The sequence below is a fragment of the Sturnira hondurensis genome, unplaced genomic scaffold (assembly GCF_014824575.4).
Source record: "Sturnira hondurensis isolate 20B ecotype Veracruz unplaced genomic scaffold, ASM1482457v3 Scaffold0006829, whole genome shotgun sequence".
Lineage (NCBI taxonomy): Eukaryota > Metazoa > Chordata > Mammalia > Chiroptera > Phyllostomidae > Sturnira > Sturnira hondurensis.
The window spans coordinates 1,202,048-1,227,474 of NW_028079460.1; the positions used below are offsets into that span (position 1 = coordinate 1,202,048).

Genomic DNA, 25,427 nt, shown 5'->3' on the forward strand with positions numbered 1-25,427 from the left:
GCAGAGACAAACATGCTAGGAGCCGAATCCACCTCAAGGGATTAAGGCCTGTTTCTGCATCCTGGGGGTGAGGGGACTGGTACCCTTGGTAGCCAGGTATCACCTGCTACCTGAGAGAACCAGGAAAACCCAGGCAAAAGGCTGGTTTGTGTCCCAGGGGTCTGTGTTGTCCCTCCCCTAACACTTTCTCCATGAGAAAACCTGGTGTTGTCCTGAGCTATTTGCAACTCTGTATTCTAAAGGATTAGAAGGGGGGGATCGTCCCTGTGACAGAAAAGACTGGTTAGGTCAGGGGGGAAACCAGGCTGGGGGATGGGGCCGTGGATGGACATTGGTAGGGGCCCCTAGTCCTGAGCTCTCCTGGGACAAAGGTCCTCACCCGACTCTCTCTCCCCTAGAGGGGAGCTCACCTTACTTACTAACCTTGAATTCCTGCAGTCTTATCTGCACTCCTTAGCCCCTTTGATGTTTACTCCCACGAAAAGCCAGGGAGATGTTAGTCTGTGAGGCTGCCACCAGTGGAAAAGGTTTTGGGTGAAAAGCAAAAATATATACAAAGTAAAATATTTGCCTGGTGCTCCCTGCACACGCCCTGTCCCTGCCGTTCGGCATGTTGCAAAGGAGAGGTTGGCTTGTGTTGGGAAACGGGAACCTTGTGGTTCAAGGCCCTAAGTGCTGTCAGCTGAACAGTCTCTGTGAGGTGCCTCTCGGCCCTGCCCACTGTCCCACTGTCCAGAACCGTCTGGGGGTGTGCGAAGGAGGGCGCTGAACCCGCAGTCAGACTCCTTTCTCCCCTCAGCCCAGATCTGCCCACTCCATTCAGTCTCTTTTCCTCTTTACCTTGACCACCAGTCTTGGTTAAACATCAAAAAGAAACAAATGACACACTTCTCAGAAACTGAAATTTTATAAAAAGGCATTTTTCTCTTATATCCATAAAATGATATAATTTTGCAAGTATAGAAATGTGTCATAAATTATACAGAATGTTCCTTAATTACAGCTCAATGCAACTTGGTACTTTCCTCCCTCCCTAAAAAACGAGAGAGAACCAAAAAAATAATATATATAACTGTATATATATATATAGATAGATAGATTTATATTTATATAATAGACAAACCAAATATGAAAAAAATCATTTCCTCTTTGGTATAAAAATCAGACTCTCACCTTGAGACACACAGACAGACATGATGTTGGGTTTGTAAACTGGTCAAACAGGATTTCCCCGTCAGGCTTCCCCCCAACCTGAGGCCCCCACCCTGCCTCACCAGGGCAGTTCCCGGCGCTTCCGCATAATAGGATATTCAAGGTCTCCTAGCTCCCCACCATTCCTGAGGACCCCCTCCACTACCAAAGTCGAGGAAAGGATTCTTCCCAAGACTGATTTGGTAGCAATGAACTTGGGAAACACCCAATTTGGGGGAAGAGCTCCCTAGGTGAGGACAAAAAAGAGGAAGAGGCGCCCGAGGCTCCAACCAGTCCTCTCCAGACCAGGCTGGCCCCGAGCAGAATCTCCACCACCCGGCATGGGGACTCCACCAGCTCCCACCAGATGCTGGGCCCAGAGGGGCGGGACCTCTTGTTCACCAAAAGGAAGAAGCGGAGGCCAGCTTCCCCTTTCAGGGCCACCTCAGGGTGCCCAGCTTCCCCTTTCAGGCCCAGTTCAGGTCCTTGGGTGTAGGTGCAGGAAAATGTCAGATGAGGAGGCAGAAGGGGAGCCACAAGGGACTCTGTTAATGGGCATGGGTCAAAATTTAAAACGAAACAAAACCTTTTCTTTAAGACTAAACTTCATAGCCAGCTTTTGGCTCTGAGGGTGACAGGGCCACTTTCCCAGGCTCCAGCCCCAAACCAGCGGGACGCAGAGTTCAGGAGTCAGGGGGTGGGGGTGGGGGGGAGCGGGGGAGGGAGAAGCTCTCCACTCTCAAGGTGAGGAAGAAGACGGACCAAACCTTCCTTCGGCTGACCCTCTGGCTGACTGATGGGCACCCTGTCCTGTCAGCCTCAGCCCCTCAGGGTTCCAGCCATAGAGGGCCAACTGAGAACCTCGGCTCCTCCCGGGGCACCCGTCAGTACAGAACTCCTCTTCCCTGGAGAGTTAAGACGCCAACCACAACACAGAAGTCACTGGAGGCCTCCACTTGCCAAATAAAAAAGACAAAACCAAACTGGACACAAACACAAATCAAGGAGAGACACACACAATGTGAGGGGCCCAGAGGCCTCACCAGGTCTCTGGCTTCCCGGCATGGTACATTCTTGCGTAATTCAGGAATGGGGGTTCTACGGCCCCTCTGGGGAGTGGGAATAAAAAAATACAGAGACTCAGTCTCCCTGTGGGTTCACAGGCAAGGTGGGGGCAGACCCAACCTCTCACAGTTTTTTTCTGTTTCTGGCTCCACATCTGGTCCCACACTGGGGCCGGTTCCACATGGCCCAGTCCCTACTCTGCCCTTGAGGTCTACCCCTCCCCCTCCAGCTAGTGGGAAGCCCCCCCCACCCCCCCACTGGGGAGGCCCCAGACATTTCTGGTGGGACCAGCAGGACGGAGTCTACCAGGGAGCGGCAGGGGAGGAGGGCCAGCAGCTCTCAGACTCAGTCCCGGGGAGGCAGGCCCGCCCTGCGAGCCTGGCACCTGCACGGCCCGTCAGGCCTTCAGCCCTTGAGGGGCTTATCGGCCCCTCCACTGGGACTGCTGGCGCTGTCACTCTTCTTTCTGCGCAGGGTCTCAATCCAGCTGGAGCTGGAGCGGCTGGTGAAGCCGGAGAGTGCCAGGGAGCTGAGCCGCATGTTTTTGCCAGACATGATGAGCTCCCCGAAGCCCTCTTGGTGGGAGAAGGCATAGCCGGAGCGCCGGGATCCCGTGCGACCCACCCGCCGCATGCAGCGGTGCTGGGCCTTCTGTTTCTTCCTCACCAGCTGGGTGTAGCGGACCTGGCAGGTGGGGGTGGGGGGCACAGGGAAGAAGCCTCCATCAGTGTGGCAGTGTCGGGCACCACCGCCGCCGCTGCCACCGCTGAGAGGGGACCCGAGCACCCAGGACAGGGCAGCACGGGGCGCCTGTCCCGAGGAACTGCACCAACACATGCCTCACAAAGCCCAAAACTGCAGCCAGGTCTGAGCCAGAGGCCCTCTGACACACCCGCTCCTCACCGTGTCAGAGAGGTCGGGCTTCAGGTTCAGCTTGAGGAACCGGAAAGCGACTACCGGCATGACGCAGACGACCGCGGTGAGCGCGATGGTCAGCCACACAGCAGGCTGGGCCAGGGTGTTCTGCGCATTACCTGAGGGCAGGAGCGGTCAGAGGTCCTGCGAGTTGCAGAGCGGACGCCATTTCTATTCCTGGCAGCCCCACTTTGCCAGTCGCACAAGCTAAGTACCCCTGGCTTCCTGCTCCCCAGACAGTTACCTCCACATCTGATCTACTCCAATCTCTCCCCCAAACTTCAGACCTCTTCCTTTAACTGTCTTCCTTGACATCTCTGTTGAACACCTAACAGGCATTTCAATTCCAAAAGACCCAAAGTGAACTCTTGTTTCCTCCACCCTATTCTGCTCCGTTTTCCCTGGAAACGGAAGTGCCGCTCCCCCAACCCCTCCGGCGCTACCACTGAAAGCCCTGAGGTCGACCTTGACCTCTCTCAAACTGCTCATCCAATCTGTTGGCTCCCCCTCCAGTACCTATGGAACTCCACCACTGTTCACCGCACTGCAAGCCACATCGTTCTCGCCTGGACTGCTGCTACAGCCCCTCTCCTTCCACACATTATCATCCACAAAACATTAAGAGTGATCCTTTCAGAACAATTTATGACACTTCCCTGCCCCAAACCCTCCAATGGCTTCCTGTCACACTTAGGTTAGAATTCAAAGTTATTCCTCTTGAACTACACGGGCTTAAATGATCTGGGCCAACTCTGGGTCGCCGGTTTTGAATGGCCTTACACTCAGTCACTACAGCAGCTTCCTCACCAGCCATCACTGCCACACCCACTTTGCCAAAGCAACCCCCTCGTGCCACCCACCACATGCTCCTAAAGACTCCCCGCAAGTCAGCCTCAGACCTGGCAGCCTGGCACCTCCAACGTCCTACCGCCAACCTCGCTTCCACTGCTTCTTGGCGGGTATCTCTGCCCTAGAAACAAGTGGCCCTTCCACGCTTTCAGCTCTCCAACTTAGACTCCAGCTTCCCCATCCTGGCTCCACTTACTGCAGCCTCTTGTATGGGACTATCCCTGGTCACCCCACATGCAGTCGCTTTGCTGACCGTAATACCTGCCACCCCATGACTTCCCTTAGGCCCCGACTCATACAGCCCAGCAGGGCTATTTTTTTTTTTAAATATTTTTATTTATTTATCTTTAGAGGGGAAGGGAAGGAGAGAGGGAGAGAAATATCAATGTATGGTTGCCTCTGCCGAGAACACACAATGTATCATGTGTCCCCCCAGCAGGGCTATTCTTCACTTTGAGGACATGGAAGCTCCCTAAGGGCAGTGCCTGGGTCAGACGCACCCAGCTACCCCACAGCACCCAGCAGAACACCTGGCGCATAAGGAGCACTGAATAAATGCTCGTGGAGTGCAGACTGGCTGCCTTGCCCGTCAGTCCCAGGGCCGGCATGGTTCCTTGGGGACGAGAGGAAGTCACAGAGACTCACCCACAAACCGGAACTGGTTGGGAAACATGTCAAAAAGCCCATTGCTGTGCATGGCAAAGAGAATGGCAAAGTAAACAGCCAGGCTGCCCCAGATGAAGAAGTGGTTGATGGCCGTCCAGTAGCCCGTATCCAGCCCGATCTGCAAAAAGCAGGAGTGTCTCAGGCAGAAGGACCTATCACCCCAAAACCTTGTCCCCTCCCCAGAAACACAACAGTAGTGCCCAGGGCAGCCCCAGGGACAGGAGGCTCACTCCTCCCAGAGGTGAGGGCAGTGCCTAGACTGCCTCATACCTGCACGCTGACCACAATGACCAGCGAAGTGGCCACAGTGACGGCAAAGGACTGGTAGTCGGCCAGCTGGGTTCCATCATCCCGGGTGGCCTCGGCAAACACCCCGTAGGGGATAAAGAACATGAGAACAGAGGTGTAAATGCCCTGGGCAATGCAGATGAAGAATTCCCGCTTGTTGAAGAGGAGGTTCAGCTGGCCTGGCTCATACAGCTTAGGGTACTCCATGCTCCGCTGCTCAGGGACATCCTGTGTTGGGGAAGCAGGTCGCACACGAGGCTCAGAGGCTGCCGTTTCGACTTGGGCAGACCCTGACCCTGCCTCCCCCTTTCTAAATTCTTTGACAACTAGATCCAGCCTCCAGCCAACTGCCCCCACTCAGTCTCAGCTCAGTGCCCAGAGGACCTACAGGTCAGCTGTGCCTGAGAGGAGGACCAGTCACACCGTGCCCAGCTGGAAAACCTGCCTTCCCAGGGACCACAAGTAGCGGCACAAGTGTCACATGCCCACTAGCACCAGACCAGTGTGACTCCTTCACAGCAGTGTCCTTCTCCCCAGCCCACCTGGCTGTCATACTTCCCCATACCTGATCGAAGACCCCCATAGCCAGGACCGGGAGGGAGGTATATACGATGTTGTAAAGCGTGATGAAATACTGGTCATAGACCGTCTGGAAAGAAAACGAGGAGCGAGAGAGGTGTGAGCGTGCTGTCTTTCTTCACCACAAATCAGGGAGAGGAAGGCAGCGATGTGGCAGCCCCAAGGAATTTTTGGAATTCCCTCTCTAGTCTTTCAAGAAGCATTTTTTAAATGCATGAACCTGACAAAAGCTAGGCCCTAAGGGACTGAGCAATGAACAGAGCAGATACAATCTCTGTCCTTAAGAAACTTACAGACAGACAAGTAGTGGACTATGGGCTACCTGGGCCGAGAAGCCGCAGAAGAAGCCAAACCAGAAGTGGACCATGGTGAACGCAAAGTTCTTGTAGAAGAAGTAGCAGAGGAACTTGCACATGCGCAAGTAGGACCAGCGCCCATGCACCAGCAAGAGGCGCTGCAGGAACTTGAACTGGGAGAAGGAATAATCTGAGGCCAGGACAGCCTGGATTCCTTCTTGCCCGCTGATGCCCACACCAATGTGAGCCGCTGCAGAGACAAGAGGGAACAAGAGGGTGAAGGTGGCTGCACACTTCAGAATTCCACCAGCTTACAGCCCCCTCTCCACGAGTCCCTCCCACCCAGCCTGCACAGTCCACACTCACTTTTGATCATGCTGACATCGTTGGCCCCATCCCCAATGGCAAGTGTCACAGCTTTCTTGTACTTCTTAACCAATTCCACCACCTGTGCCTTCTGCAGCGGGGTCACCCGGCAGCAGATGACAGCTTTGCAGGCACAGGCCGTCTCCAGAAACTCCAACTCCATGTCTGCCTCTAACGCATGGGCCTGCAACACAGAGAGCCCTGAGAGAGCCCCAGTCTTCCCAGGAGAGACTGGGAGTCAGCCCCACCCAGCCCGTTAAATACCGCAGCTCCTCTGAAGTCGAGGGAAATGAGAACAAGGCAGGACACAGAAGCCATACGGAGAGAAGCGCTCTCTGGAAAGACACTGCCCAAGCTAAGGGTGGCAACACTTACCAGGCTGTGCCCATTGATGATGAGGGCGTACTCCCCTGTGACGGCTTCCAGCACAGATGTTTTCTCATGGTAAGCAAAGCCATTGCCCACGGAGCGGGACGGGTCCATCATCTTCTCCCGGGCTTTCCTGTGGAGGGGAAGCAGAACTGTTGCCCCCCAGGACAGAAGGAGGGATTCAAGCCCAGCAGAGCCCAGGAAGCGCCGCCCGGCCCCGTTCACAGAGCAGAGCACTCACCAGCCTCGGGCCTGTTTACCTGAGCTCCTCCCGCACTTCTAGCACAGTGTGACCGGTGACAACAAACACCTCTGACATGTCATCCGTCAGCATCTTGCAGGAATAGCCAATGTTCACAGCTGTCTCTACCAAGAGAGAAGGAAGGAGCTACAGGCAGGCCCCTGACAAGGTCAGCCCCCTCTCCTGCCTGACGTCCCAGGCTCATGCAAGGACCCAATGGGCTGCTGTCCAGATGCAGCTGCCTCTGCCCTGCTGGACTCTCACCTTGTTTGTCTCCGGTTAGCACCCAAATCTTGATGTTGGCCAGCGTCAGGAGAGCAATGGTCTCTGGCACCCCTTGCTGAAGCTTGTCCTCAATGGCTGTTGCTCCCAGCAGCTGAAATACCACAAGGGTCCCTGCCACAAGAGTCCCAGGCAGGAGCCTCCCTTGCTCACCCGTGACCCATTCTGGAGCCCGTACCATCATGTCACTTTCAATTTCCTCGTACACACTGGCCAGCCTGTCCTCCCAGCTGCCCTGGGCCAGGCTGGCTTGGAGTCGTCTATCGGCCCACTCCTCATAGTACTCTTCATCCAGGTCCTTGTAGGCGAGGACCAGGGTCCTCAGCCCTTCCCCTGAATATTCCTGGAGGCCAAACCAAGAAAGTCACTCCGACCCTCTTCCACAACACCGAATCATTCCACCCCCCTCTGCTCACACCCACATTCAGGTGGTCGACGGTGGTGTTAAGCAGCTCATGGGTAGAGTGGTGCAGTCGGTCCAGCAGGATGGTGTCGGCCCCTTTGCAGTAGAGTCGGATTTTCCCCTCTGGATTTCGCACTGAGTGGGGCAGGGGAAAACGTCCCGGGAAAATTTAGGCAGGTGAAGACCCCAACGTCACCATATCAACAAGGGTCGCCCACCACACCTCCCCCATTCCGGGACTATATGATGCCCCAAATTCTCCAGCACCTGGTTCTGGCCTTACCTATAACTGACATCCGCTTTCGGATATTGTTGAAGTCCAGGATGGCCAGCAGCTGATAGGTGATGGCTGTGCCCATCTCGTGGACGGTGATGGTCTTTGGGGTACGAGAGCGGAACACAAAACCAAAGTTTCTGGCTGCAGTGACCAGGGCTCCCTCGTCTGGGGACTGGGCCTTGTAGTACAGCTCTCCTGGGCAGGAAGGGAGAGCACGCGTGGCGTAAGTGGCCGTCCTCTCAGCCACTCGTCCTGCCCAGGAAGCCCAGGAAGCCACGGGGCGGCACCCGAGCTCCACAGCACCCAGCAGGCCGCCCAGCAGCCCACCTTCGTTCTTTTCTTCGGACATGACGGTGTGACACAAGGAGAGGAGGCGGAAGAACTCGTGGATGGAGGGGTCCCCCATCTTGACAGCCTCCAAGAGGGTGGGGTCCCAAAATAAAAATTTCTTGTCGGCCAAAGGATTAAAGGAGAAGTCGACGGGCTCAGGCCTCTGTGGCAGCTAGGAGGACAGTTAGGAAAGAATGGGTCACCAGGCAGTACCACAGGGAAGGGGCTGTCCCTACTCCACTGTTTCCTGCCCTTCCAACTCTCAGGCGGAGAGACGAAGATCCTGTCCACTGTGGACCTCAAATTCCCACTGCTGCTGGCCATTCTTCCTTAAAATACTCATTTCTTGCCCTCACTGCTGTTGCTCAATGAACTGGGCATCATTTTGAAAACTGAAAGGTCACCAGCTCGATTCCCAGTCAGGACACAAGCCTGGGTTGCGGTCCAGGTCTTGGGTGGGGGCGTGCAAGAGACAGCCCATGTATCTCTCACACATCGATGTTTCTCTCCCTTTCACCCTCCCTTCCCCTCATTCTAAATATAAATAATTAAATTATTAAGATATGAATAAGATGTTAATAAAATGTAAATTTAATAAGATATTAATATTTTGTTTATTTATTTTTTAGAGGAAGGGGAAGGGAAGCAGAAAGAGAAGGAGAAAAGCATCTGTGTGCGATACATACATTGATCGATTGCCTCTCACACATCCCCAACCAGGGACCTGGCCCACAACCCAGGCATGTGCCCTAACAGGGAATTGAACCAGGACAGGTTCAATTCATAGGCTGTAAATTGAACAGTTCACAGGCTGAGCCTCAATCCACTGAGCCACACCAGCCAGGGCTGTTTTGTTTTTAATATGTTTACTGATATAAAGAGAGAGGAAGGAGGAGAGAAAGAGAAACATCAATGTGAGAAACATCAATTATTGCCTCCTACATGCTCCCCAACCAAGGACTGAACTCGCAACCCAGGTACGTGACTTGACCAGGAATCAAACGCCCAACTTTTTGGTGTACGGGACGACACTCACCGAACTAAGCCACCCGGACAGGGCAGGTACCATAAGCTTAACTGGAATACAGCATAACTGAGGAGGTTGGACCTTACCTCTCCCAACTCAGCTCTGTGTTCCAGCACATCGAACATGTCACCTACACACAGCCAGGACAGAAAAGAAGCAACATCAGAGCTGGAGTTCCCTCAGAGCAAGGGGAGAAACTGCTGGCACAGAACCGCCTGCAAGCACCTGAAACCCACAACCCTAACTGTTGAGCAAATGTCATACAGATTCACACTGTTAACTAAAGGGACAGGCGGCAAGAGGCACCTGGATCCTCAGGACCTGCTCCCCACCCCAGTCCCTGTGGCCCCCACCAACATGCTCGCCTCCCAGGACAGCTCCTAGTTTATAGCCCACCCCAAGGGCTCCCAGGCCTCCTAGGTGCCTTCCCCCCTTCAGACCGACACACAGACAAGGCCTTGCATACCGGCTGGAGGACCTGGGTTAGTACAGAAGCGGTAACAGAAAGGGCTCCCACTGCAGAGAAGTCAGACACCACACACCCTGCCCCAAGCCATCCCAGCAGCTCAGCCACAAGGCCCCTGTCTCAGGGCCACACTAGAAAGACCATCGTCACATTCCAGAGACTCACAAGGCCCCTGAACAGCAACACAAGGTGAGTCTAGCACTCCACCGGGGCAGCCAAGATCCAACCTGGCCAGGACACCCAGAGACCAGTGTCTCGGGCTTCACTTCGAACAGCCAAGGAGCTCCCCCACTGCCTGGAGCTGGGAATGGGTGAGAGCGTCAGCACAGGGCAGGAAGTGCCGCCGTTGTCTGCTTCCTGACACAGGGCACAGAGCAGGCCCTTTCGAGGCCCCAGAGACCCCAGAAGGAAAGAAGCAAGAACCCAAACGCCAAGACAACTGTGGGAGCCCCAGACCACTCTCCTTCCAGGAAAGACTCGAGCCCCTGTGCCCAGTGGGGACACGCACCATAGCTGCGGCCGTTGATGGAGCACTTGCTAAAGACCATGATGTTCTGGGTCAGGGTGCCCGTCTTGTCGGAGAAGATGTACTCCACCTGGCCCAGCTCCTCGTTCAGGGTGGTGGTGCGGGCCTCCGCAGGTGTCCGTTTCTTCATGCAGAACATCTTCTTGTCCCAGTTGATGAAGTAGCTGTGGCCCAGGCGAATGACCTCCACACTGCACAAGGGACAGGAGGTAAGGCTTGATGGGAAGGAAAGGGGGTGCCCCCCCCACGCAGGCCTCTGCTGCAGGTGCTCCGGCTGGGGAGAAACAGTGACAGAGTAACACCCGGGCATGGGAACCTGGGTGGGGAAGGGCAAGGAGAGCCTGAAGGTGGAGCCAGCCACATACAGCCAACATAGAAACCCCCGACCCGACCCGACCCTCTGATGCTCTCCAGACGAAAAGGTGCAAAGGGTCTGGGAAGGCGGGGCGGACAGCACAGGCAGAGGAGGAAGAGGGGCTGGAGACAAGGCGCTTAGCCAGTTCTTACCTCAGGACTAATAATACAGAAACCATGCAGAGAAAACAAGAGAAAGTGTGAGAAGGAAGGGAGAGAAAAAAGAGAAAAATAATGAGGGCGCTGCGCATGCCAGAACAACGCAGGTGCCACCTCAAAAGGGGCCACAGTGGGGAGAGGAAGCCGAGAAGGCTCCGGCCCTCTCCTCACTGCGCGAACACAGCTGGCGCACGCCTTCCACCTGGCTCAGGGGTCTGCAGCCCCGACTCTCCGGCCTGTGGCTTTCTGAAAGAACACGAGACCAACCGAGAAGCCAACTCAGGAAAGGAGCAGGGCCTCAAAAAGCTGGGAAATAATACCAATTCACAATGGCACGATGTTTCAATATCCCCAGGTGTGTTCACGCCCTTGTCTTTGCTTGGTGTTTCCTCTGGAATATGGACTGTCAATGTGTTTCAGAAAGGGCCCTTTGTTTAGGCCCAATATAGGCAAACAATGGGGCCACATATGGAACCCTGCTTCTGACCTGGGGCTGCTATCACGACCCGGTTACTAGGCAAAACATGAGCTGGCTGGAAATATCTTCATGACCTTCTCCCCACTCAGCTGACCAAGCACCACTACCCTACCCCCCCATCGCCCCCCCCCCCACGCTTTCAGTTTGATGAGACTTAGAAGGAGAACTTTCCTAGGTTCAGATGCAAAACACGACAGCCAAGCCCAAAGGCAGGGAAATAATTAGGTTAGAAGCAACAAAGCGCTTAAATAGTGCTGAAGAATCAGTTACAATGATGATGGGCATGTTATCACCCAATATTTGTAGGGTAATTTAATTTTTAAACTATTTTCCAATCTAGTATCTTACATTAAGATGTCCCCATGAAAAAGGTGGACCTGTACTATTGTTACCATTTTACACAAGAAAACTGAGGTCTCAAGTGACTGTGGGTTTACCTGAGGTCACATGACTAATGAGAAGGCAGGACCTGACCACAAACCTCTGAGTCTCCTCTTAATGTTCTAGAAAAACCCTGGGCCCAGGAACTCTGTCTCCTATCAGTGCCATCAACCCTGGGGTTAGGGGCTAGTGGGGAGATTAGAGGACCCACCGGGGAATCTGTGTGAGCAAAAACCTGGCATAAGGGAAGTTCTCAGACTTCATGAAGCATTTCCTTAGAAATGTTGCAGGTTCATTAATCTCCAGCTCAAGGAACTAAGTACAAAAGAAAATTTCTTCAGCCAGTCTTCTTCTTCCTCTCGCACCCCCCCTCCTGTTTATTCTCCAGGCCACTACCACCTCTTCGCCTCATGCATCCTGGATGCTCCTGGACCCACACACACCACTGCCTGCCAACACTTTCTAAAGGATCTTCGGCGTTTCTTCTCAAAGAATCATTTAATGGTTCACTAAGTACAAAGGCCAGAAGCAAAGATTCAAGACCCTCCACAACTGGAATCAAACTTGTATTTCCAGCCCTCTGGCCCACAGCCAAGCCGTCCTGTGACCATTCCACGGTTCCCATTTCTGAGCCTATGTTTCTAGCCCTCGCCCCCAGGCTACACTTTCACCCACCCAGCCACCACTCAAAGCTTAGTTCAACAGCCACCTCTTCAGAGATGTCCTCTCTGATTAACTGCACGGGGGAGCGATGCTCTTCCCCTCAGGGCACTTTGCACCACCCACACAGTGTCTCAGCGTCCTACGCTGTCTGTATCTCCCTTCCTCTACCAGCCTGCTGCTCTTGAAGGCAGAAGCCATGTCCCACTTCTCTGTGCCCCTTGCTACGCACATCCAACTGCAGGGAGCATCGCTTCTACAACGCTCGCCCCCACTCTATTTTATAATGTTCCTCTGCTAGACTGAAGTGCCTAGAGGAAAAGAGATCCATTGCTAATGCGTCTTTGTAAGCGCCACACACCTAACATGCTTCTTTGCACAAAGCTGGCATGCAGTGAACACGTGCCAAATAGAGTGACGTGGTTTTCCTTCCGCACAGTCCAAAGTGCCAGGAAACTGTGGTGAAGTAAACTCCGCACGCAAAGATAAACAGGTACCATAAAATGTTCACAGCACAGGAAGAAGAGGATGCACGTTCCTTCTCAGGGGTTTCACTTTCATAGGCAAGTTTGCAAGGGACCACTTGAGCTCCCTGGAGAGACACCAGGCATAGAAAGCACATACCTGACATACAGTGATATGGGCACAACGGTGTTGAGGATGATAATGTAGGACCAGAAGGAGAGGAAGCCAGAGAAAAAGGCACTGTCTACTGCCTCGTCCCAGGGCAGGTAGACCTGGAAGCGCATCCCAACCTCGTGCTCCCAAATGGCATTGCCGATGGCCAGGATCACCCCCATGCAGACCAGAAATCCAAAAATCTGGGGAGGAATGAGAAGCAAAGGTAAGGTTGCCACTTAGGAAGCCCTCAGAATCAAGTGTATCCCTGAAGGTTATCACTCATACCTGAACCCTCAAAAGCTCAGACATCACCGTAGCCTGTGTGGCACAGATGGTTGGGCACTATCCCACAAACCAAAGGGTCATGGGTTCGATTCCTGGTCAGGGCACACGATTGGACTGTGAGTTCGGTCCCTAGTTGGGACAAGTACAAAAGGCAACCGATCAATGTTTCTCTCTTTCCCTCTCTCTTCCCCTCTCTTTAAAATCAATAAGCTTGTCCTTGGGTGAACATTTGGGGGGAAAAAAAGGTTCAGGCATCTTTAAAATGGTGGCATGCTCCAGTGGGAAGAACCCAGACTGGGGATAGGTTCTCGTCTGCCACTGACCATCACGGCCTTCTCTCTGAACAATTTTCCCACCTGTATCACAGGGAAGCTGACACAGCTGTGCAGCCCCCCATCTGACACCCTAGAACCCTGACAAGGCGTCCAAGGTGGTAAAAGTGGCGGCAAGCTGCTTTCGACACATCAAAAAAGCTTGTGGAAATCACCCATTTACCTGAGCTAAGCCTCCATCAGTCAACAACACACCACCCAAATTTCTGACATGTTCATTACTTCATGCAGATTGCCCCCCACCTTTTTAAAACCAGGGGAAAAAACTGTATTTTCATAAGTGTGGATTTCTTGATAGCCAAAAATTTTATAAAGCTTTGAGTCCTTGAAGAAGAATCCTAAGAAAATTTTGAAGGTTAAAAGAAAAAAATTGAGACCACTGTCTGATTCCAAACATCTATTTGCCAAGCTGCCTCCACTTTGTTATTTTATTTTTATTGATTTGAGAGAGACGTACAGAGAGAAAGAGAGAGAGAGAAACATCAATTTGTTGTTCCACTTATTTACACGTTCACTGGTTGCTCCTTTTATGTGCCCTAACTAGGGGTGGAACCCTCGACCTTGGTGTATCAGAATGACACTCCAACCAACTGAGCTACCCGGCCAGGGCACTGGCTCAGCTCTTGATGCTCTGGAACAAAACAGGAACCATCCTGGTACCCAAGGCCCCCCAGGGGATGATGCCAGCCACTGCGTGATTGACTTAACCACTCTCCCTCAGACTGGGTTACCACAATCCTCAACTTTAAGGCCAGGACGGACACTGTCCTTCCGGAAGTCGGCATGTGGAGGGCAAGCGGCAGGCAGTGGGGGCGCACGAAGGGGAGAAGAACCCGACAAGGAGCTCAGATTTCCAGCCAAACAAGAGAAGGATTCGGGAATCGCCAAAAACTAAAACAGAAACTTTTCCTTTGGGATCTTTCACTCTTAGAAGTTGGGGGGAAAGACCCCATTAGAACCCATTCTCCATCCTCCAAATGGAAATTTTTCTTTTGATTCCACCTCCATCCCCATGAAGGCCTCCTTGTCTCAGGCAAGAGTAAACAGAAGGTCACATGCTACAGCAAACAGAAAGTCATCATCATAACTGGAATCCACAGAAGGGAAGACTTGTTTTAGCCTTAAGTTGTTGATTCACACATGTTCTAAAGGTTTTTTTAAATATCTTTCAAGTCTAAAGGAGCCTGAAATAAACACTGTCTTTGAGTGGCTAACCTGCCAGTGGCTTTACAGCCAAACCCTGAAGCTTGGCTGCCGATCAGGGAGGAGATGCAAGCAGGGGAACCACCCAGAGAGAACCAGAGGGCGGGGCAGGGAACCATGTGTAGGAAGCCTTACCCAGAGCACCAGTGTATTCATTAGGCGATCAATACTCGTTCTCTTGAATTTTGTCCTGCCACTGTTCTGCATCAGCTTAGTGTCGGGACCTACCAAGGAAAGGCGAGGGCTAGGAAAGCCACAGAAGGAAACTGCCTCTGGGCTTCCACCCCAGTCCCCAGACTGCAGGACATCAGGCTGACAGGAGGCTTGTACTCAGGGCTGGAGCTTTTTTACCTTACACAGCACCAGTCCCCTCAGCTTCCTCCCACATTCCTGAGGAAGGGGTGAAGAACCAACTCTTCCCCTTCCCTCTTTGGATCCTAGGAGGCCCACCTGCAAAGATAACCAGCCCGAAGCACCACTCGGTGTTTCGCAGCACACAGCCTCGCAGCAGCATGTTCTGGTTGCTCAGGGGGAACTTGTTCTCCTTCCAGTAGAGAGTTCCACTGAATTTGTCCAGCTTGTTGTTGGGAGGTTCACAGATAACTTCACCTGCACGGAAGACAAGTGTCACTACTCCAGGTGCAAGCTTGACCATGAGACAAGAAAACAGAAACAGGGGCTAAGGGAGAGGGTATTAGGACCCGGGCCCATCCAAACACTGCTGGTGGGCCTGTGAGCTGATGAGAAGGAATGAGGCCATATAAACTAACATTAAGAGTACACATGCCCCTGGGACCAGGAATCCTATTTCCAGCACTCTATTTTACAGAAGTAATAGCTGAGGTCAAAATTTTTATTTAAGCATTATTTGAATAGGAAAAGACTAGACACAACTGCAAAGTCAGGAAATAGTGGAATAAATTTTTTTTTTTAAAGATTTATTCTTTTTTTTTTAAGATTTTATTTATTTATGTATCTTTAGAGGGGAAGGAGAGAGGGAGAGAAACATCAATGTATGGTTGCCTTTCATGCGTCCCCTGCTGGGAGTTAGCCTGCAAGGAACCAGCCTGCAACCCAGGCATGTGCCCTGACTGGGAATCGAACCGGGATCGTCTGGTTCGCAGGCCCGTGCTCAATCCACTGAGCTACACCAGCCAGGGCTAATAGTGGAATAAATTATAATACGTCCTTTCTGTAAAACAATATGCAGGTATTAAAAAGAATGAGCAGAGACTTCCAGCCAAGATGGAGGCGTAGGTAGATATACTTTGCCTCCTCACACAACCAAAAGAAGGACAACAGCAAATTTAAAAATGGAAAACAACCAGAACTGCCAGAAAATCAAACTGTATGGAAGTCCAACAACCAAGGAGTTAAAGAAGAAACATTGATCCAGGCTGGTAGGAGGGGCGGAAACGGGCCGCCCAGCGGAGAGGACTTGCAGCAAGGTGGCGGCTGTGGACTAGGTGGTCCCACATTCCCATGCAGATAAACTGGGAAGAACAACTAGGGAGTGAGACAGACCACTCAACCCAGGGTTCCAGTGCAGACAAATAAAGCCTCAAAGCCTCTGACTGAAAACACCTGTGGGGGTTGAGGCGGCAGTGGGAGAAACTCCCAGCCGCACAGGAGAGTTCACTGGAGAGACCCACAGGGTCCTAGAATGTACACAAACCCACCCACCTGGGAATCAGCACCAGAAGAGACCAACTTGCTTGTGGGTAGCAGGGAAAGTGACTGAAAACCAGCAGAGAGCACAGCAAGCAGCACTGTTCCCTCTCAGACCCCTCCCCGACATACTGCGTCACAATACGCCCTGGTGAATATGTAAGGTCCCGCCCCTTACACATAACAGGTGCACGAGACAAAAAATACAGCACAAATGAAAAAACATCAAAGTTCCAGAAAAAATACAACTAAGGGATGAAGAGACAGCCAACCTATCAGATGCACAGTTCAAAACACTGGTGATCAGGATGCTCACAGAATTAGTTGAATATGGTTACAAATTAGATTTAAAAAATGAAGGCTATGAAAAGGTGAAATAAAGGAAAATATAGAGGGAACCAAATGTGAAGGGAAGGAAACCAGGACTCAAATCAACGGTTTGGAGTAGAGGGAAGAAATAAACAGTCAGCCAGAACAGAATAAAGAAACAAGAATTAAAAAAAATGAGGAGAGGCTTAGGAACCTCCAGGACATCTTTAAATATTCCAACATCCGAATCATAGGGGTGCCAGAAGGAGAAGAGGAAGAGCAACAAATTGAAAACTTATTTGAACAAATAATAAAGGAGAACTTCCCCAATCTGGCAAAGAAAATAGACTCCCAGGAAATCCAGGAAGCTCAGAGAATCCCAAAGAAGTTGGAAGCACATCATAGGCACATCATAATTATATTACCCAAGATTAAAGATAAGGAGAGAATCTTAAAAGCAGCAAGAGAAAAGGACAGTTATCTACAAAGGAGTTCCCGTAAGACTATCAGCTGATTTCTCAAAAGCAGCCTTGCAGGCAAGAAGGGGCTGGAAAGAAGTATTCCAAGTCCTGAAAGGCAAGGACCTACAGCCAAGATTGCTCTATTCAGCAAAGCTTTCTTTTTGAATGGAAGGGCAGATAAAGTGCTTCCCAGATAAGGTCAAGTTAAAGGATGACTTTAACTAAGGATGACTTTCACCATCTCTAAGCCTTTATTATATGAGATGTTAAAAGAACTTAGCTAAGAAAAAGATAAAAAATATGAACAGTAAAATGACAATAAACTCATGACTATCAACAACTGAACCTCAAAATACAAACCCCAGAATTACAGAAAAGAGATCACATGGAGGATTATCAGTGGGGGGGGGGGGGGGGGGGGGGGGGGNAGAGGGGAGAGGGGAGAATGGGGGAAAAGGTACAGGAAATTAGAAGTATAAATGTTTGGTACAAAATAAAGGGAAGTTAAGAATAGTATAGGAAATAAAGAAGCCAAAGACCTTATATGTACGATCCATGAACATGAACTAAGGTTGGGGAATGCTGATGGGATGGTGGGTACAGAGCAGAGGGGAATAAAGGGGAGGGGAAAAATGGGACAACTGTAATAGCATAATCAATAAACATATATTTTTAATTAAATGCTTTTGAATCTCATTGTTGTTCAGGTACAGTTTTCTGCCTTTTTCCCCTCCCCTCCCTACCACTCCAGCCTTCCCTCAATAAATATATATTTAAAAAATAAATACCGGGTGGGCCCTGGCTGGTGTGCCTCAGTGGACTGAATACCAGCCTGCAAGCTAAAGGGTCGCAGGTTCAATTCCCAGTCAGGGCACATGCCCGGGTTTTGGGCCAGGTCCCCAGTACGGGGCGTGTAAGACGCAACCACACATTGATGTTTACCTCTCTCTCCCTCTCTTGCCCTCTCTAAAAATAAATAAAATCTTAAAAAAAAAGAACAGGTAAATTTCCTTTTATGGTGATATAAGATAATGATGATGAATTTAATTGGTAAAGAAAAGCAGGTGACAGAGAACTTGGTACAGTATAATCCCATTGATTTCTGTTCAAATGTTTGTACAAACATAGAAAAAAGTATAGATGAAAACACACTCAACTGCCAGCTAACTTGGCTACCCTAAGAAAGGTAGAGCTGGAGGGCAGAAGAGCTTTTTCCTGTGGATGCTGTACGGTCATCTTATTAAAAGGAGCATATACCGCCCTGGCTGGTGTAGCTCAGTGGATTGAGCGTGGGCCTTCGAATCAGACGATCGCAGTTCGATTCCCAGTCAGGGCACATGCCTGGGTTGCAGGCCAGTTCCTGGCAAGGGACCCACGAGAGGCAACCATACATTGATACTTCTCTCCCTCTCTCCTTCCCTTCCCTTCCCCTCTAAAGATAAATAAATAAAATCTTTTTAAAAAAGGGAGCATATATCACTATTCCTCAATATGCACAGCAAGGAGGGAGTTATCACCTGTTAACTTCTCTTGAAATGACCATCAATTCCAAAATAAGTGGTAGCCACCTGGCATTCCTGGCACCACCACTGCCCCACCCCGCCACACAACAAGGGAGGTGTGTCATCACAGCAAAAGCCAAAAGAAGAAAGTGCAATTTACACCCCGAAACCCAACCACCTCCTCTTCCTGAAAGCTACTTCTCCAAAACTACTCACCATCAAACTTGGCAAGTTTACTGATGTCTCCCAATTCCGAGGTGACTGGAATTGCCTGGCGCACTTTCATGTTGGTCTCTCTGGAAGGACAGCGTCCCTGAGTCCTGGCTCCCCTCCCTTCCTCTAGATCCCACCCAGGAGCACCCGACCATGGGGCAGCCCACCCCATGCATTACTGGGTGTGCAATACTTCTATCCATCCAAAGTCTTGCTTCCCCAAAGTGTTCCAAAAGGAACACATATCCAAGCCCTGGGACCCTCTTTCAAAAATGCTTTTTACCCCTACGGAGGCAGAAGGAGAAGTGTGACACTGAGCATGCGACTCACCCATCGAGCTCCGCTGTCTCTATGTAACACAGCCCATGAGGCTCACTGCTGGAAAGGAGGAGGAGATCCGCCTACGGAGAAAACCTCATGAGAAACCCAAAGACCCACTCCTCCACCCCCCCCACCCCCCACCGTGGACTCTCTGATGATCCCTCCTTCCACCAAGCATTCTTGGCTTGCTCAGTCCCCTGTATGTGAGTGGCCAGAAAAGAGTCACTCCCAATATGACACAGAACAGGACATAGAAGCTTCCCATTCATATTTACACTAATATGACACAGAAACTTTCCACTCAGAAGTTTCCTTCCGAAGGTGGTTAAGAGGCAGCAGTAAGTCAGGACAGACTCACCCTTTCTGCCAAAGAAAGGAAAGCGTGCTGCAGGCCTAGAGGAGCGCCTGTTCCCTTACCGCCACGAACTGGTTGTTTTCTAGCTTGATGATATCACCAACACGGACGTTCATCCACTGCTCCTGCTGGAGGCTGAGGCAACGGAAAGGCCGAGAGGAGGCCGTCAGAGGCTGCAGACATTCCCAGGAAACCCCTTTCCTCCCATGGCCCTCAGTCTCCAGCAGGCACTCACATTCCATTGATCAGCACCTGAGACTGACGGTTATTCACCTGGTTATCACTCTTGTGGCGGAACTGAAAAGAGGGAACTAAGAAAGGTAAGACACCTTCTCCTGCTCCAAGGGATTTAGATGATTAGTGGAATGCAGAGCATGCTGGGTACCACTTGTTCATACCTGTTCACAGGTATGAACCTGCCCTGCCTCCCCCTCCCTACTCTAGGCCAAGACATCATGAATCCAGCTGGACCAGGTAAGGGATGGCAATGAAAACAACTCACATAGTCATCAGTGGCATCTTTAACAGCTGTGATGGTGAGGACAAGAACCAAAGGCACGATGGTGGTGAACCAGGACAGGGACGAGATCTGGGGGATCAACTGAAAAGAGGAAAGAGAAGGCATGCCTCTGAGGCCCATTCTATGCTCTCTTTGCCCCTCGACCTTTCTTTTCCTTGACTGTATGTGGCTTTGTGAGTTGCAAAGGGTCTCCCGCAGGTCACTTACCTGCAGAATGAGAAGGAACAGGAAGTAGGTATTGGCAACTTCCTGGAACTGCTCAAAGAGGTTGACAGGCAGGAAGGTGAGAATATTGTACTTGGAGGTCTTGATGCAGTTACTCTATGGCCGTGGGAGAGAGGACAATGAGACAGCCTCCAGCCCCAACCCAGAGCCAGACCAGGGCTGCCTCCTCCACCTCTACTGCTCCAAACCTCAGCCCCAAAAAGCCAGCAACCACGGGCGTAGGAGGGGCAAAAAGTAGGTGAAAAGAAAGTCTCATGGGGTCAATGTAACCGCTTCAATGACATGTGAAGGCATGAAAAATTCAGCACAGTAGCAGAGGGAGAGTGGCGAGGAGGTTGCCTTCCCTGCCCCTAAGCACCCTCCCAGTCAGCCCCGACCCAGCAGGGTTTGAACGGGTGGTCTGGAGCCACTCACCGCGTACTGGAATTTCTCATTGTACTCCCGATCATTGGCCCGTGCCCTCCTTTCTTCTTCTGCAACAGAATGGTGCTGCAGTCAGAAGGGGCAAAACGAGGCCTGGCCCAGCAATTTGTGAGGCCCACCCCACTTTGTGGGGTTTCCACCAAGGGTCCTTGGTTGTTTCCACGGCAGAGTTTTAAAGAGTTAGCGCCACTCCTGAAATGTCACTAAATCCTTTCCTCTAGTCCACCGTTCACTAGCCTGACTGCTGGGCTCTGTGGGCACTACAGTCGAAAGACAGGATGCCTTCTCCTTTTCCCACCAACCGGCAAGGTCTTCCACTGGGGGCACTCAGTTCCTCTCCCCATCCCTTTAATTAATGTCTTAGGCATGAATGTCTTGGGAATCCCCAGAGGAACAGCAACTGGAGACACACAGCTTCCTTCCCCTGGGAACCCCTGTAGATCTAGCCATGATACTGTCCCCCTCTAACCTGGGGGTGGGGTGGGTGATGACACAGAGGGTCACAGTGCCCTGGAACTGCTCTGCGGCAGTATCCCAGCTCCACGTGCAGTCCCCCCTAAAGGAGCCTCTGCTTGTCACATGTCACCAGCAGCAGCTTCTGACTGGCCTACAATGACATCACCTTATTTTAAAGCTCATCTTCAAGTAGAAGGGGGGTCAGGGATATGGGTCATGCAGACTGAGACGGACATGAAGGAATGCGATATACTTGAAACAAATGCTCTGTAATGGTCATCTTTCTTGTGCCATCTGCACATATTTCCCCTAAATAACATATCTGCCACTAACTGAGTGACAAATGACCTACACCCTATCCTAAACCTCCTCAGACCCTGGACTGCAGGCCCCAAGTTCAGGTACAGAACATGGGGTGTCTTATGAAAGGTTCTCCAGCCCATCTCCCAGGGTCACGATTACCACAGGCTGAAAAAGGGTGCATCCTGGTTAGACAGTAAACATAATGCTTTAATCCTGTCCAGAAGCCAAAAGCAGCATCCTGGACCCTTTCTCTCATCCCCTCCCAAGACCCCTGCAGAGCACATTGCAGTAACCAAACCTTAGGCCACAGCATCCCTGCCTACCCAGCGTGCTCCCACCCTGCATCTCACTTCATTCTCAGAAATGTCCCCAGAGGGGACCCTCTGGCTGAGCCCTCTCTGAAGTCACCAAATACCATGCAAAGGAGAGGCGGGGACTGGACCCTTCGGAATCAGTACCTCTAGGTCTGGAAAGGAGAGGAACGGGGAAGGTTGGGGAAGGCAGACGACAAGCAAATGTGAGGATTAGGAGAGGAAAAATTATGGGCTCGGGTAAACTGCCAGTTGCTGCCTCCCGTTACCTGTCCCCCAAGAGGGCTTCTTTCGGCTCCATGAGGGGGGCGCCCCGGCCCACTTCTCTGGCATCTCCTTGGGGACCGTCATGATCCCGGTTAGATCGGGGGAGGGCGGCCTGTTTGTCGGTTGGTCCTTGGGCTCAGTGGCGCCGATGGGGCGGCCCCCCGGGAAGGCGCAGGAGCTGTGGCCACTTAGAGGGAGGCCCGGGCCGTCCAACACGCGCCCCACCTGCTGCCCCGGCCATTCCCTCGGCCTCCCTCACCCGGGGATGCCACAGTCAACTGTTCCGCGGCCGCCGGTCCGGATGGGCCCTCGGATCGGGTGAGCGGAGCGGTCCAGAGCCGAGCCACGGAGCGCTCCCGGGCTCCGCCCCCACCCGCTCCCCTCCGCAGGGCCGGGGCCTGCCAAGCGCCGCGTAGGCGAAAGCTCTCGCCCAGCCCCGCCTCTCCGCCTGGCCAATGCGGGCGAGGGGACCACGTTGTCGGGGGCAACCGCTTTCGTCCCACCCACCCCGCCCACAGGAAAATGAGAAGGACCCGGCTGGATGGAAAAGGGAGCGGAGATAGGAGGAAGACCAGGAGTTGTGAGGATGGAGGGGATGGAGAAGATGGAAACAGCTCCCCAGCCTGTACAGGCCAGAGAACAGGAGCGCCAGGTGCCCAAAGATAACAATCTATGTGTTTAGGGGCGAGGGGCAGGTACTCAGGCACCCCTCCAGAGAATCTAGCTCTGGGATCATAGGAAAGAATTTGGTTTCCTAGGCTCCTACCGGGATGGGTAAGAGTACCAAACTACCCCGCTTCAGAGTCATTACCAGGTGTGCCTCTCCCCTTTGCTCCCTAAGCCGTAACACCCACTCGAGATAGGCCCCATAACAGGCCCCCCACCCAATTCCTGCCTGTCTTACCTGGGGGGTGCTTTTTTGCACACAATGCCATCTCACCCAGCAAGGTCCCAGCAATCCCATGGGAGACCCTGCAGGAAGGTGACATGTGTGTGAGGTCAAGAACCTGAGGGTGACCCTTCATTCCCCTCTTCAGACTCCTCCTGAAGGTTCTTCTCCCCAGTTCTGACCTTACCCCTCTCTCCTAAGCCTTACCCACCAACTCCCCACCAACACTCGGCTCTTACTGCTCTGATGGGTTCCTGAGAAAGGAGCCTTCCCTACCACGTCCCCTCATGCCTCTGCCTTGGCTAATACTGGGTGCAGGGGACTGGCAAGTTACAAAACCCAAGGCCTGCTGGGAAAGGAAGGGGGCAGAGAGGAGGGCACAACGCTCCAGGTACCCATCTCAGGAACAACAGATGCACCCAGGTGCCCTTCTAGTGGCAATGAGTGGTGTCCGTGCTTACTGGAAAGCAGAATTTCCACCAAAGGGTGCGGTTGAGGGAACCCCAGTCAGGAAACACCTGGCAGAGCATCAGGAAACAGGGTGGGCAGGCTCCACCCTTCTCAAAAAGTTTACAACCCTTCCATTCCACCCCCCTGCCCATTATCACCTCCTCCAGAGGACCACACATTAGAAGCGTGGCCTTCACTTCCTGCACACAGTCCCCAGATCACTTCCTCTAAGTCTGGTCAGCCACCTTCCTGGACTAGCAAAGGGATCTTCCAACCCCATGGGGAGTTCTCTCACTCCCACCCCAAACCTAGTCCAGCCAGTATGGCCCTGGGTATGGGTTCAGAGAGCATCAGTCAGATGGATCTCTGCTTCCTTCCATCTGCCCATGTCCTTCCTTTCACCTAAAAAGGTAAAAGTTCCAGCTTACAAGACAGAGCCACAGAGCCTCACCCTACGCCCCAGCCTGGCCCACAAGGAAACTGCCAGGTCCTGGGTCCTCTTGTCACCTCCTCTTTCTTTGTCTGGGTGGAAAGCCTTCCTCCTCCTCAGTTCCCCTGTATCCAGCCTACTGGGCACACCCCTCCAGCCTGTCAGCCCCAAGAGATGCTAATTGCCTGTCTGCCCAACCTCCATAATTACAGACTCTGGACAGAGCCCTGTCACCCACACCAGTCTTCTTCACAAACTCAGACTCCCTTCCAAACCCTGGACAGGGCAATACTGAACACCGGAAGTCCTCTTCCTCTGGGACCCTCCCCAACTCTGGCAGCCAAGGGTGCCTGGCTCAGGAAGAAAAACCTCATCCACATTTTAGAAATGCCAAGCCCTCCCCCAGGGCCCCCAGCCAGGGTCTCCACCCAGTCTAGAGCGTGAGTCATGAGAGGGTGGGGTGTAGAGGGAGAAGTCAGAAAGGATGCATGGGTGGGCATCCCGAGTCCCTCGGCCAGCGCAGCCCTTTCCAGGAGGCTGTCAGGAAGCACTGTCGGCCCACGGATCTGGATCTGAGTCCTACCAAAGAGTTTGTGAAGGGTCTGGGCACTGCCCAGGGGAGCTGCTGACCTCCAGGACCCTGGGGGACTGAAAGCTTGGCCCCAGAACTCACGCCCTCTGGGGGCTGTACTGGGAAGGGAAAGGGCAGGGGAGACCTGGGAACAGGGACTCTTCTCACTTCTCCTTCCCAGTCTCGCCCTGCCCGGCGCCCTGCCCGGCGCCCTGCCCTAGCCCCAGCCTCATCTGCAGCCACATTTAGGATAAAAATAGCCAGCTCTGGGAAGAAGGCAATGCTCCACGGAGGAAAACGGCTCTGCTTCTAGACCTGGCCCCTGTTGCCCCGGGGAAGACTGACTCCCTTCCTTCAGAGGAGGCTGGCAGGGATATTTGTGGGCAGGTCAGGGAATCAGCAGGAAATGGAATCCAACACCCCCAGCTCCCTTGCCTCCAACATCACCCTTGGCCACTTTCCATACCCAAGGACAGAACTCAGGACTCAGCCCCTTAGAGCTTTGAGCTCCCAGAGCGACCACCTCTCCTGAACCCTTGCTTTTCTTGCACAGAGACAATGCCTACCAGTCCCCAACACCCTTCTCCAAGCACCCAAACCCTGGGACCCCGGTTACTCCTCTCCTCCCTCCACTGCTCCGTGAGCTGCTTCTCCTTGGCACTCCTGCGCCCCTTGCCAGGTCTCCACGCGCCCCTCAGCACCCATCCACCCGTCTTACAGAAAGCCTTCCCATCTCCCCATCCTTGGGCACCCCGACACCCTCTTCTCCGTCTCACTGGCTCCCGACTCCCTGACCCGTCCTCCTACACCCCGCGCCCGCAGCCGCAGCCTCATCTGCCTCTGCCCTCCGCCCCGCGCCCCGGGGCTGACCCGCCTCTCCTGGCCTCACCTCAGCGCTCAGTGCTCGGCGCCCGCCCCGGCGGCCCCGTCCTGCCCATGCTGGGGGCTGGGGCGGGGGGCGCTCGGCTTGGCTCCCCGCGGGCTCCCGCCCCCCAGCTGCAGCCCCGCTCCCCCCAGGGCCTCGGCCCGCTACTTTGTGTCAGTTTCGGCAACGGCGGGGCGGAAGTGACGGAGGTGGCGGGAGAGGGCGGGGGGCGGGAGGGGGTTTTGGGGAGAGGGAAGCGAGGCGGGCGCCGCCATCTTT

The 25,427-nt window shown here is 52.9% G+C and overlaps 1 protein-coding gene across 4 annotated transcripts; it reads right to left on the reverse strand.

The window, feature by feature from the left end:
* Positions 1–932: 932 nt before the first annotated feature.
* ATP8B2 (ATPase phospholipid transporting 8B2) lies at positions 933–25,343 on the reverse strand. 4 transcript variants are annotated; one of them, XM_037050653.1, is made up of 28 exons: positions 25,173–25,343; positions 22,848–22,915; positions 20,598–20,656; positions 20,166–20,279; positions 19,941–20,039; positions 19,674–19,735; positions 19,501–19,573; positions 19,093–19,163; positions 18,766–18,845; positions 15,060–15,218; positions 14,745–14,833; positions 12,793–12,989; positions 10,119–10,327; positions 9,231–9,274; positions 8,115–8,289; positions 7,794–7,982; positions 7,530–7,645; positions 7,286–7,450; positions 7,090–7,201; positions 6,845–6,950; positions 6,591–6,717; positions 6,216–6,399; positions 5,876–6,099; positions 5,540–5,623; positions 4,957–5,202; positions 4,666–4,804; positions 3,160–3,290; positions 933–2,940 (listed from the first exon to the last, which is right to left on the reverse strand). In XM_037050653.1, the coding sequence occupies exons 2-28, from the start codon at positions 22,876–22,878 to the stop codon at positions 2,662–2,664; spliced, it is 3,564 nt and encodes a 1,187-aa protein (XP_036906548.1). In that variant the 5' UTR covers positions 22,879–22,915; positions 25,173–25,343; the 3' UTR covers positions 933–2,661. The 4 variants fall into 4 exon arrangements, with proteins under 4 accessions (XP_036906548.1, XP_036906549.1, XP_036906546.1 ...); XM_037050654.1 differs by lacking the exon at positions 25,173–25,343 and adding an exon at positions 23,294–23,313; XM_037050651.1 differs by lacking the exon at positions 25,173–25,343 and adding an exon at positions 21,946–22,130.
* Positions 25,344–25,427: the final 84 nt, after the last annotated feature.